At 45.0% G+C, this 13,971-nt stretch overlaps 1 protein-coding gene across 1 annotated transcript; it reads right to left on the bottom strand.

Annotated features, from left to right (window-relative positions):
* Positions 1-158: 158 nt before the first annotated feature.
* tppp3 (tubulin polymerization-promoting protein family member 3) lies at positions 159-7,315 on the bottom strand. The gene is made up of 4 exons (XM_062549887.1): positions 7,188-7,315; positions 3,209-3,407; positions 2,867-3,020; positions 159-1,243 (listed from the first exon to the last, which is right to left on the bottom strand). The coding sequence occupies exons 2-4, from the start codon at positions 3,394-3,396 to the stop codon at positions 1,052-1,054; spliced, it is 534 nt and encodes a 177-aa protein (XP_062405871.1). The 5' UTR covers positions 3,397-3,407; positions 7,188-7,315; the 3' UTR covers positions 159-1,051.
* Between the last annotated feature and the right edge of the window lie 6,656 nt (positions 7,316-13,971).

Raw genomic sequence — 13,971 nt, forward strand, 5'->3', positions numbered from 1 at the left:
GTTGACATTACTTCTGAAGAGAATTCAGATGGAAATTAGAATTTGTTTCGTGTGAACATTGTTTTCCATGCTACATTGCTATCATTTATTATAAAATGTGAACATTGAAACAAGTCGGGAGGAGAAAGCTCATTTTATAGTGAAAACCGTAGCACTCATTTTATATGCAACAACCAACTTTATTATCTGTCATACAACATGGACTGTAAACCTGGCCAGAATTATTAACACACAACAAAAGTGAAAAAAAAAAAAAAAACTTTTTGATACATGCATTTTTTTTCCAGTTACAACTTCTCCAGAGCACAAGTAAATGTCAGGAAAAAAAACAGAAGTCAAATTTATAACACATGGAGCATACACAAATTTTCTGAGGGAAAACATGCTGTGTTAGCTATTATATCCGAGGAATAAAAAGCAAGTTTGAAAGTAGACACAAAGCTGTAAGACTGAAGTGCAGTCATCGTGCTTCTCTGGTTTGTGGAGAATTGATCGTATTTGCCGCATTCATAAAGTGAATAGCATATAGTGTCTTGCTTTTCAGACAAAAAAAATCTGCCATGGGTCACATTATTTGTTTGTTTCTTAATTGCATTCCTGGTGAACCTTTGCTGCACAGACATACAGTATTTAGGGGGCATATTTTTCACTCATTGACACAGTGCGCACATTTCAAGCTGCAAAATATGGATACATTTTAAATCAATTTGGTTGAGATTTTAAGTGGAATCACCCAATTTCAACTTATTCTCCTGTTGAACTCTAGGCTTCGTTGTGCTTTCCCACCCTTTTAGAGTACTGGTACAATACTTCCTAGTTAGACAACATTTTGCAGCTGTAGAACATCTTCAAGATTCAAAGATTTGACAATCACCACATCCCAGTTGGTCAGGGGATCATATCCCCATTGGTCAGCTTGGCGGACATCTTACGGGGTCAAAGTTCGGCTGTTTTGGTCCAGACCTAAATGCTGAAGAATGAGTTCCGATCTTTTCTTCTGCTTTCTTCCTTCCTGTGATCTCTGCCTCGATCGATTGGCTGATCGTCAGGCCTACTTGTCCTTGGTCTTGTCGTCGTAGGTGCCAGCTTCCTTGTAGGCACCAACGTAACCTGTGTTCTCCACCAACTCCTCCCGGCCGGCCTTGCCTTTGCCTTTACCGGTGTCGTCGAAACGCTCCTTATGAGAGCCTGTGTACTTGGTGGTGTCTGTCAGTCTGTCAACCGCTCCAGTTTTGGCCACTTTCTGAAAAATGTGAAAACAGTAATAAATCAGTAAGTGATGAATAATACATCATCGCTGATGCATTTGTTTTGTACCATTTGTACCGTTTTAATGAGATTTATGTAACCTACTCTGTAATTATTTGGATTGATGTGTTAAAAGGGACTATGAATATATATGTGCGGTTTTCTCTTTTTTATTGACTTTGGAGACTCATTGGCCATGGTTTATAGGTTGTCTTTAATGAGTGTCATCTTTTGCAACACGCTATGATCTTTTGCACAATCATCATCAGGCATGGCTGTTCTTGTCTTGCCACCATTTCTAATCTCTCTTGCAGTATGTAAATCTGTCAGTACTCCTGAAACACCATCTGCCAGCACAGGCTGTTGTTGTTGGTAAGGACCAGAGGCGAGCTGTGTGAACAGAGCCCAGAAAGAGACAGAGAGAGGGGAGAAAAGATTACCTGCTCCTGAGCTCGGCCGTTCAGATGGTAGAACAGGTGTTCCGCTAAACGTACTGTATTATGTTGATGTGTTAGATATTCACTGCCCTCTAGTGTCATTAAATTATGTTTCTGTATCTCAAGAATAGTAGAATTCTGACCGATAGACATTGAATGAATTTCATCACTCCTGTGTCAGCAAAGACCCCGTGTGTTTCAACTCTTAAAAAAGAACGTAACAATATTGTGTGCTTCTGTACATAGATATTAAGAGTTCATAGGCTGCAGAGTCAGACATTGCTCTCGAATGTGAGGCATTTACTGAACCTCTGATGTAAAATCTCACTTTGGCATCTCCACCGTGAAAGACCTCAAACTCTTAACCTCTGACATATTGCAGCTTGAAAATTGTTGTGTCGAGTTCGAACATAGCCTTCAGGGTTTTCAGCTGTCACAATAACCGCGAGCCGCCACATAAATCAGGCCTGGCGTGTCATTACCGATGATGTCACCCGTAATGAATTGCTGTGGAAGTGAGCCTCGCCAGAGCACTGAGGTGGTTTGGATGAGGTAGCAAATTGGAGAGCAGTCGCCTCAATTATCTTCCCTTGCGATCCGGCGCCTCTCTCCGCCCCTCACCACAGCTTTGAGTGCACATCATCCCCGACATCTCTATCCTTCTTATCTGAAGTGTTTAATACACACCCTCATGGCTCCAAGCGCCCATGGTGGTTGACACCAATTACGGGGGCTACACGTCAGTCTGGATGCGTGTTATGGAGTGGAACAGTAGCACATTCAGGTGTCATTACTTTTTGTTTTTATAGATCCAGTATAAGTGGTTGGCGATGTTAAGTTTTCTCAGGTGGTCGAGATTAGTGTTATTAGGTTAGCATTTGTTTTATGTGAGCAACAAGAGACTAATGATGTTACGTATAACTGTATTACATCTTTGGACGGATAGGACCTCTGTCTATTTACAGGCATGATCAGATAACAACAGCAAATTTCACTAAATGTCCTTTGGGATGAATACATGATCTATCTGATCCAATCTGTCCATCTAGCCCCCACTAATATTCTTTTGAGGTCTGTTCTCTCTCGTCAGACCAACATAGCAAGTACAGTAGTAGTACTTTTTAATGAAATATTGTAGATGTGAGCTGTTGCAGGTGTGACTGTAACTTTGTACATCTCACCGTAACTCCAGCATTAGTGGGCTCCTTCCCTTCTATCAGCTGGTACATGGCCTTCAGAGCCTCTTCTTTGCTTTTTCCTTTGAACCGCTTGGGTGCCAACTCTTCTAGAGCCTTCTGGAACTCTTCGTAAGTGATGACTCTTGACGTCTTTGCTCTACCAATGTGAGGAAGTAAAATAAGCCGTCACAAAAGTATACCTTTCCCCGTAAATGACATGGCTGTCTTTATTCATTCCAACTTTTTTACTCTTTTTTTCTTTATCAAAGTTTTCTTGGTTTTCATATCATCCTAAATAAAGTAAAACAGTGTAATTACATGTATAGACGAAAGGGAGTAACTCACTTGACTTTTGAGAAGACGATGTCTACATCCACATTGGTGACACCCTTGCCATCAATGACCTTGCAGTCTTTGCAGAGCTTGGCCCAGTTTTTGCCGTTCAGCTCCTTGCCGGTGGCTTTGGTGTCTCCGTGGATGGCAAACTTCTTGAAGGAGGTCAGAAGCTGCTCCATGTCTGTGCTCTCAGCCATCCTGCGAAACCCTGACAAACAAACAAACAAACAAACAAACAAACAACTGAGCATACGGTCAGCAGGCTACTCTGAGCTCTCACATTTAATCACCACCACTGGAAAGCATCGGCGTAGTGTTAGAAGTGTGCCAGGAAATGAGTAAGCTGATGTGAGCAGATGGACGTCTGATTCTCTGCCTCAGGGACAGTTAGACAACAATGCTAACGCTAATTGCTTGCTAGCTCAGATCCCATGTCAGCGTCTGTGTCGGTGGTGTCTGGTGTGAAATTCGTCGACTCAAGCGAAACCCCACACTGAGTGATGCCATGTGAATGGGTGTTTATACACGGTGTCACCAATTCACCACCTCGCTACCATCCAGGAGAGATTTTTGATATCACTCTTTCACACAAACATTTGCACACACACACACACACAGACGAACGCTGCTTTCAGCAATCATCTAATAGGCGCATTTTACACACAAGGTGAATGGAAGTCCAGAGGCAGCTGCCAACAGTAACACATCATCTGGATGAGAGGCGCTCCTCCGCCCCCGAGGTGCTGATTAGAGGGCAGTGTGGTGTCAAGCAGCCTCTTAATCACGGCGAGCGCAGAGTGGAGCGGAGCGGGAGGGCTGTTTATTCATCAGAGGGGGAGGCGCTGGGTAATGAAAGGGCAGGGCCCAGCAGACTCATGTGAAAATTGCACTGCCCTGAGCAGTCTCCTTCTTTTCCCTCCCTCTCTCTCTCTCTCTCTCTCTCTCTCTCTCTCTCTCTCACTCTTGCTTGTTGCCTTCCTCTCGTTCCCATAGTAAAGTGGTGTGGTGTGGTGTGGTGTGTGTGTGTGTGTGTGTGTGTGTGTGTGTGTGTGTGCGCGCGCACTGTAGTCCTGTGTGAGACATGACCTCACCCTGTTTTTTTTTTTGTTCAAGTGCCGTACTTTTGCTTACACACGTGGTGTGGTGGTGATGCAATCCCAACCAGACTACATTGCCATGGCAACCTGCAGCCAGGAATGCCATCGCAGGCCCCTGTCAGCCCAGGGCCGTGCCTCGCTGCTCAAACAACCGGCCTCACACACACACACACACACACACACACACACACACATACATACATCCACAGAGTGAATGTCAGCTGTCACTTTGAGTGGCGAAAACCAGCAGCTCTTTTTCACTGTCAAGTGCAAGCTTGTAAGTGTCGTCTGCTGATGGTTTGATTGTCCCAGTGAAGTTCACGGGGGTTTCTGTTGTCGAATATTTGAGCATGGAGCTCAGCTACTTGGCAGAGCGGGGCTCCACAGAGAGGTGATGAGGAGGTGTTGTGGCAGTGGGTGGGCTTGGACTGGACTCAGTTCTGGTGGGAGGTCCACCCACGTCCATCTGCACTCTCTCTCTCTCTCTCTCTCTCTCTCTCTCTCTCTCTTTCACACTCACTATACACTGGACATTCTTTCAATTTTGTGAGTGGTTTTTTAAAAAAATTATTATTAGGTTGTATGCACGTGAGTGAGAGAGATATGACAAAAGAGATTTCTTGATAAGCCCTATCACTAAATGAACTAATTACCACACACATCTGCACCACCATTATCTTATCATAGCCTTATCAGTAGAAATGAATGACAGGAAAACAGACTGACACTGTGCAGCCTGTTTTGCTCTCTGAAAATGGAAGTGTTTTTGCAAAGTCTCTGTAGGAGTGAGTGACTCTCCTGTCATGTGGATGAGAACGGAGAGCCTCTCAGGAGTGCCCAGCCCTGCCCAGCCCAGACCAGCTCAGCCCTGCTCAGCTCAGGCTACCCAAACACAGGCAGCAGCAGCAGAATAAAGAGCACATTGTGAGTGCCAGCCAGCCAGCCTCCTCCTCCTGTCTTCACGCCTCGGCCATGCCATGGACCGGGCTGCTCTGCAGGCTTTCGCTTTTTTAATCCTGTGGATCCTGATTCTGTGTGTGCGCCTTGGCACTCGAGTCGCGGTAGTGTGTGTATCTTAGAGATTAAGTCCTCAGGAGCTGGAAAACTCCAGGAGCATATTGGTTTGCCATGGATTGCAATTGATAAATTTACACCCCGCCCCCCCAACACACACACACACACACACACACACACACACACACACACACACACACACACAAAATAAATGTCTTAGAAGTCAATCCAGGAAAACTCTGAAGAAAACTAAGGCTATTTGTTGTGGGAAAGCCACAGAGAGAGAAAGAGAGAGAGAGAGAGAGACTATTTTGCTGGAGTTTGTCAAACATCCGTACCGAATGAATTCAGCAAATTAAATTTAATCAGTTCCACTGTCTCAGAGAACCCATGCTGTAATGTAACGTAATGGAGCTCAGCACCCCTGGGATGTGAGTTTGGGATCCAGCAGAGGGGCTCGTAGTCTGGAAGCACACACTGCTGAGCTGGGCTTGGTTTGGCAGGGCCAATTGTGGAGCACCACACAGACACTAAACCAAAATCCCATTGTTTTTTCCCCCCTGAATGCACTGCTAGTGATTTAGACACACAGCGACCAAGAGTGTAAACTCACGCTGTGTGTGTGTGTGTGTGTGTGTGTGTGTGTGTGTGTGTGTGTGTGTGTGTGTGTGTGTGTGTGTGTGTGTGTGTGTGTGTGTGTGTGTGTGTGTGTGTGTTAAAGGAGGATAACTTTGTTACTATACATACAGTACATAAGGCTTCATGAACAACAGAGGGTTTGGTCAGGTTTTGAGTTTCATCACACGTACGTACTGTATGCGTATTTGAAATGCCTGGGAGTTGCTTCATAGCTATTCTGAAAATAAGTGAATAGTATCTCTAGTGTGTGGAGTGTCTTCATCAGAACAGCTGTGTGGTAAGAACAGTTTACAGGAGGTGTAATTTCATAATCAACTTTGGAAATCAGAAGTGTTGCATTGCATTGCATTATGACTATCCCCACCCTCTTTTAAAGCAGTCCTACTGAACTGTACAGTCTCCGCGTGCATTAGCCAAGTCTGAAATCAATGATAGAAAGCACGCTATGTTTAAAAAAAGTGAGTTAGCTTCAACCTGTCTTTCCCTGTTACTGTGTATTGTTGTTGCTGTATACCTGTGATTGCACTGATAAGAAAAGCAGTTAAAGTTCCATCACAAAAAAAAAAAAAAAAAAAGATTTCCTTCCTGTTTGCACATATGCAATTTAGATTAAATTGCATCTGGTAAAATCTAAATGTTTTGTTATTATAGTGTCCTCACAGCAACCTGCCATTTAATATATCTAAAGTATTTAAAGTGAGATACTGACAATAAAGATAGTGTCATGTAACAAGGAAATCAGTAGACAAATCGCTAGTTAACATTGATATTTTTTTTCCAAATTGGTTCAAATCGTAATTAAATGTCTATCACAAATAATTATTGGCAGCACACAACTCATTTTGTCTGATCAGTGGCAGTGCATTACAGCATACCAGCACACATGGAGTGACACGAAATCACACTGAGACAAGCTCCAGGACAGTGCACTCCAAAAACCCACTCTGCCTTTTGTTGCATGCGAAAGCCTTGAGTGATGGTGTGCAGCTCCGACAGTGCAGCAGTGAATTATTGATGCTGACACAAATCCGATGGCTCACGCTGGAAGCGGTCGTCCATCCCCAGCCCTGGAGTGCATGCATGCGTCTGTGCAGTCTTAACCTCGGAGGGTGACAGCGAGACAGGAGGCAGCGAGAAGCAGCAGCATACCCCTGGACACACTCACTCACACACACACACACACACACGCAGACTCTCACACATGCACAGTAAGGAGAGTAAAGTCCCGCAGCTCTTACCTCTGCAGACTGCCCTGGGCTGCTGCTGCTGCTGCTGTTGCTGTGGCTGCTGCTGCACTGGTCCTGCACTGCACCCGTCCTGTAAACTCCACCACTCATATGAGCTTTAAAGGGCCGAGGGCTTGTTATCATCTGTTTACAACTGTATCCATGGAGACATCCTGTTTAACATCAAGGGAGGGCAATAAAAGAGGGAGAGAGAGGGAGGGAGAGACCGAGAGAGAGAGAGAGAAAGAGAGAGGAAGAGGACAGAGAGAGAGAGAGAGAGTAGAAGTCTCTCCCGACACAGCAAGTGACCAAGGTCATTTATCAGACGGGGAGAAGGAGCCCCCTTTTTCAGTGCCTCAGAGAGGGGCAGGGGGCGAGCCTTTAAACAGAGCCCCTGGGTGGGGTTGTAGGGCAGCAGGGTGGGGTGTCGCCCCACCTCCAGCCGAGTACTAACACCTGGCCCACACATTGAGAGGGGTGCGGGGGGGGGGGGGGGTGCAGTCATGACCCCCCCACCCCAGCCCTCTCATGCTATCCTCCTGCAGTGGTGAACCCATATTTTTCACCCTGCTACACGCCACTCCTGCTGCCAGTGACTGTGCACTGCATACCTGACCGTGGGTGGGGCGTCGGCCTTCGTATTTTAACACTGTCCGACTAGATTATCAAGGCCGGGTGTTTGTCGAGTGGTGATGAATTGCATCTTGGTGGAGCAGCGCACGTTGCAGGCTGCAGAAAAGGCTGATCTTTGTCATGGGCAAGTGCAGTGTGTGTAGTGGTATGTACACTGCGCCAATACACTGTTTCAGCCGACAGCAGAAATATTTACTATGGCTTAGGTGTTCGTTTCAGCAGAGTAAAGCTTGTTTTACTCCAGATACAAGTAAAAACAGAGCATATAAAAAGTTGTGGGATTAAAGCTGTAAAAAAAGGGAAATAATAAATCTATGAAAGTACTTGGAAATTACGCTAAGGAAGACAGATGAACTGGATATCTGAATTATCTTTAATATTTGAAGCAGTGATAAAATATTTTACAGCGATGCAGCACTACAAGGAGAAATAACTGTCAGTACATCATTGTATAATTTATTTTGTCATACATGGGAGTAGAAAAATAAAAACTTGAAAACACATATGGTGCCCTGTGTTGCACTGTATAAATGTACAGTTAAATACGTATCACAGAGTGGACTGTTAACAGTGCAGTGTAAAGTGTCTGAAGGGATTTTGGGGGCTGTGTGTGTGTGTGTGTTTTGTTTGGGTGTGATGTGATTGGAGCCGTTTGGGCTTTCCAGCCTGTCTGCTCTCTTTCCCCTTCCCTGCCCACTCACCGGCCCCGTACGAGTCCGGGCTCCGGGCCCCAGGTCCCAGCTCCGCCACACCACACCACACCACGCCGCCTCTGCCCTCCTTTTTCCAGGGCTTCCCCCTCTCTCATCTCCCTCTCCGCCGCTCCAGTGCACTCTGCTCCGCGCTCGCTCACGCAGTATTAAATCCTGGGCACGAGACTGAAGAGCAGCCCCCCGGCCAAATATGATCTAGTGCAGCATGATGTCATTGAGAAAGATATATACTTTTAATTATCTCTGGTTCTAATTAGCAATCCCCTCCACACACACACACACACACACACACACACACACACACTCTCTCTCTCACACACACACCCATACACACACCCATACACACACACACACACACACACACACACACACACACACACACACACACACACACACACACGTACAAACACGTAGACTCCCCCAAATGCACACGGCTGTAACTGTTCTCCTGAGTTAATGGTCTGTGATGTTATAAACAAATCCTGGGTTTTGTGCTGCCTCATTGATTTCTTCTCTTCCTTTCAATCTTTACACGTAATCACTTTGTCTTTTTCTTACCTCAGCCATCTTTTGTGTTTTTTTTTTGTCTTGCAAAGAAAAAAGGGCAGTTTTTCTCACCTCTGTGAATCATAATCTGGAGCCTCATTTACACTCATTACAGAAGCAGAGACAGAACGCTCATAAAACGGGAGTGATTAGAGCCATTAGTAGCTTCAGAGAGGTGCCATGTTCCAGTCAGTCCCCCTGTTGATTTGAATTTGACAGACCTCTCTCCAAACTGCCATTACACAATGGCAACTTTTATATCAAGCTTTAAGACTTTCATCTCCATTTTTATCTCTTTTCAACAGCTGTGGACTTCATGGGCTGTTAAAGGTTGCACTACAAGGTAGTTAAAATCACGATGGTTGTTTACGGGGCAATGGCAACCTGGTGCACAGCACAGCACAGGCCAGGCAAGTGGTTGCTTGTGTTTTTTTATGATGGTGTACCCTAGTGACAGTTACGAGGAGCGTCAGATGAACAGAGATGACTGGGCATTGTCATAGATCAACGCTGACATTTACATGCCACGTTTCTGCTACTTCATGTTGCCAAGGAAAATAGCAAACAGTCCAATAGCAGTGATTCAGCTGTGCGTTGGCAGCTGTTCGCGTGATGAATACATGGGAAGTGTAACTGTAACGCTTCAGCCCAACGCATAGACATGGAGGCACTGGCTAGGGTTGGAAAGATGAGCCCTTTTGACAACTTAGTTTTTTCTAATTTTTTCTTAAAAGCTTTGAAAACTTAAACATTCATTGAAAAGAGCGATAGAGATGACTCACTTCTTTTGCTATTTATTTGTTGTAGTCCTTTCTCTTTTTTTGCCCACATATTTTATTCTCATTTTGTCATTGATCTGTAATAGCACAGCTACTTTTTGGGGACTTGTCTGCTTACTGGTATTGAAAACCACTAGAACAATCCTGATCCACAATGGAATGCATGTGTGCTGAAACAGTGCCAAGATTACATCCTTCCTCAGGAGCTTCCTGTCGTGTCCTTGTATGACTTGAGACAGTAAGAATCTGCATGGGGAGGATCACACTTAGCACATTACTTAACTGTCGACAGCATGTATGTGCGCTTTATTTCCCTGGGGATTTGCATGCAGACATCCAAAAGCCCCACTGTTTGTTTAGTTGCCATTCAAAATAATGAGCTAATGAAGTCATCTCTCGCAGTCCGTGTCCTCGCCGAGCGGTCGTGTTTCGGGCGTCGGTGAAATGAATAAATACGCCATGACAGGCTGACACAAGAGCTGAAATTGCACACCACCAATTTTAGCATGTGTGTGTCGTGGGGGCTGCGGGGGGATGATAGTTGGGCAGGTTTGAGTTTGGAACAGCGACTCGTATCAGTGTGAATGTTTGGGTGCCCACAGAGGGCTGCAGCAGTCTGCCATTGGACAGGTTTTATATTCCAGTCACGTTGTAATTTGGATTAGGCTAATGTGGCTAAGGCAGGCCTCATCCGTTACACTAGAGGGATGTTATGACTTTTATGAGGAAGCAATAAGACTACAAAAACTCATTGTCAAAGCCTGCCCAGTTTGGCAGAACAATAGATCATTAATGTGAGTGTGTATAGTGTGGATATATATGAACACACAGACACACACACACACACACACATTGTCTCTCTCACAAACTTTAGACACCCATGATCTAATATCCTGAATTGTTCCTGTTAGATCAGCTGAAGGCTTTTGGGACATGAAACTGGATGGATTTAATTGTTTTTCTGCCATTTCATTGTTTAGGAACAAGCTTTCATCCAGCTTAAACTTGGTCTACAATGCCTGTAAACAGTAATTCATTTTCCGACTTTCCTTTGAAAGCCATTTGAATAGATCCTGCATAACAAAAGGGCCCAAAGCCAATTTATTCATCTATTTCCTTAAACATTTTGGCCCTGAGGCAACATTTGACTCAAAATAGCTTTAAATTGAACAGGTATGCTTTATTGCATTACAGTTTCAGTTGTTTCAGCTCTCTGTTTTTCTTTTCTTCCTCCTTTTTGAATTCGCATATTGTTTTCAGTCATGACCGTACATAATGACGGTTCAGTGCACAACCATTTATTATACATGATAACCTTAACCCTAGACAGACAGACCTGGGCCATTTCCAGGGGATTGTCATCCGTGTTTGTCCTGTCCCTCTGTTGTCACAACATTTTGTTGCTAACGAGTCTAAGAAAGCCAGAGAGGCTGTAGAAATATGCTGATCTAATGTTTGTTTGAAGTCGAGCTATGGCTTTGACCATACTCATGTCGTCTGTTGAATCATTTGCCCTTGATTCATTTATGCTCATACTCTGTGTATGTATGTGCACATTTTATCTACAAATAAATCTTATTTTCTGATTAACTGAAAGACTTATAAGCTAATGTTCTCTTGGCTTAAGCATGACTTCACAGGTATGACCTCACCGTCTAGTACGCAGGAGAGTTCTATACCTGGGTGGTCCAAGCCGATGCTGGTTTATCAGGTACCCATGCTGAGCTGAGGTCAAAATATTATCATTAATCGCTTTATTTGCAAAAATTGGAACATTATACAATGTTAGTATAAAAACAAAAGCTTAATTGTCATTATGTAGTCGTTTTTGGTGATGTCAGTTGGCTACCCGACAACAAACTGCAAAATGCTACACTATAACCACTATATGTGCCACCTCGGAGTAGCTGTTGGTAAGCCTGGTTCAAGGAAGGCTTTGGCATTACCCTGGTTTCTTAATAACTCCCAATGTGCCCATGTTTGTGCATTTCTAAGGAAGTGGTCACAACTCTTATGTCACGACTCACGAGTGTGTTTATGTGCGGAGATGTGGTGAACCTTAGTGGGCATGAGTTATACCCCTCGTTCCTCTACTTCACTTGTTTAGCTTTTCCTTCGTTTGGCTGAAAGAGCGCCATTCTTTGCTCATTATTTGGCCATTTTAGGCCTGTGATGGAGGAAAGGAGGGATATGGGGGCTGTTAGAGGAAACAGATGTCCACCTCTGTGTCTTTTGCTCTTTCTCTTTCTCTCTGGTGAACAAAAGGTCTGGAGTCAGGGCCTGGACCCTCACCCACCACCCACTAATACAACTGGGCCCAACCAGAGGGGCCAGGGGAAAGGCTGGCCCATGGAAAAACACTTACAGTAGGCTGGGACTTCCCATGATGTCCCGAGCACAGTAGTCCTGTCCATGCCATTATGCTACAGGGAGCTGTGGGGATTAAGGGGGGGAGGGGTCAGAAAATGGCATCACGAGAGCATTTTGTTTGCTGAGCCGTTGCCACGGCAACGCAGCCCGTTCACCATCCCACTTCTTATTTATGTATTTTTTTTCTCTCTTTTTTTCAGAGTGAGAGAGAGAGACAGACAGACAGATGATGTTTCTAAGGGAACAGTGTTGCAAATAGTGGGTCTGCGTTGATAAGCGCTGCTATCTGACCGGGGCACGTGTGGCGTGAGAGCACACTCAGAATGTTTTATGGCTTTCATAAAAGTGAACCTGTGCAGAGCATGACCACGGCCATACATAGCCATATGGGCTCCAGTATAAAAACATCTGGAAAGAAAAACGCTATAGCATATGCCACCACATATTGTTCCAATTTGCAGATCCCAATTGCCATTTCTCAAGACCTGAATGACTAAACGGTTGAACTCACTTGGTAACAGGATGGATGGAGGTCTTAACAGACCCCCAGAATCTCACAAGACCAGGCGCAAATACAGGCTGCAGACCAAAATGTACCAAAGGGGTCAATGAAGGATAGAAGCAATTGTCACTAAGCAGGACAAAACAGAAGACGTAACCAGAAAAACCTCATAACCAGTTAAACTTCTTTTTGTATGATTTGTTTTCTTCCTTGTGGCCACACAAATTTGCACACTATATGATTTTTTAATGATACGAGATCAGGTGAAATTCAGCTTGACCATAATTACTCAAAAGAGTAACAAAAACACATTTGTGTCTGGGTTTCGAGTCACTGGGACGAATTCAAGCTGTTGCAGATTGGCAGTCATCTGTGTACGAATCCTCTTGACCAGGCCTTAATGGAACCGACAGGCATGGGAGGCATGCGAGACATGCACTTGTGGGCATCGTTCTTAAGCAGCCACACACACACACACACACATACACAAAAAGTCAGTCACAAGGGTGATGAGGGGTGTCAGATCTGTCTCGGTCTTCAACCACAAGCTCCGCTTTCAAAGAGCCCTCGGATGTCGACATGTTGTGCCACATGCCGCTTCCCTAGAAGGCTCTCTGATTGACAGTGTTATGGTGGCGTAGTGTTCCGTTGCCATGGAAAACGCCCTCACTCACTCCCTCTTTCTCTCTTCCCAGCGGTTGCAGGGGGACTGTGTGGTAGCCAGCTGAGGTGGAGAGGGGACAGTGCCAGAGAAAACTATCTGTCCCAACCAAACAATACACACTATAAACAGAAACCCTGCAACTGTCAAGGAGGAAGGAAAGGGGGGTGCGAGAAGCAAAAAAACAAAAAAAAAAGCCCTACTGAGAGGCCCCGTATCGCCCCCAGAATGAATATAGTCCTCAGTGTCACTATTAAACCATGGCAGTGATTAAAGATACGTGTGGTCAAGCTATCAAATGCATTTTATGGGAGCGCCATGACAAAGCCAGGGCAGTGGACCAGTGTGAACATTGGGAACTGTTTTTGTGGAAAAGAAATGCCCCCTCCCCCCCCTCCCCCCCCTCTCTTTTTGTCGTCTCAGCTGGAAATTGGATCTGTAGGCCCCAAGGCCTCTCCAAGCTGGAACTGCTCCTCTGCAGGCCAGGCTGACGTGACCCATCAGAACGAAAGGGAGTCACCATTAGCTCTGTACATGAAGCATCATACCATTAAGGTGATGGCAGACTTGCTGAGCAGCGAACTATTTAACA

This window comes from Sardina pilchardus, chromosome 11 (genome assembly GCF_963854185.1).
Source record: "Sardina pilchardus chromosome 11, fSarPil1.1, whole genome shotgun sequence".
Classification (NCBI taxonomy): Eukaryota; Metazoa; Chordata; class Actinopteri; order Clupeiformes; family Clupeidae; genus Sardina; species Sardina pilchardus.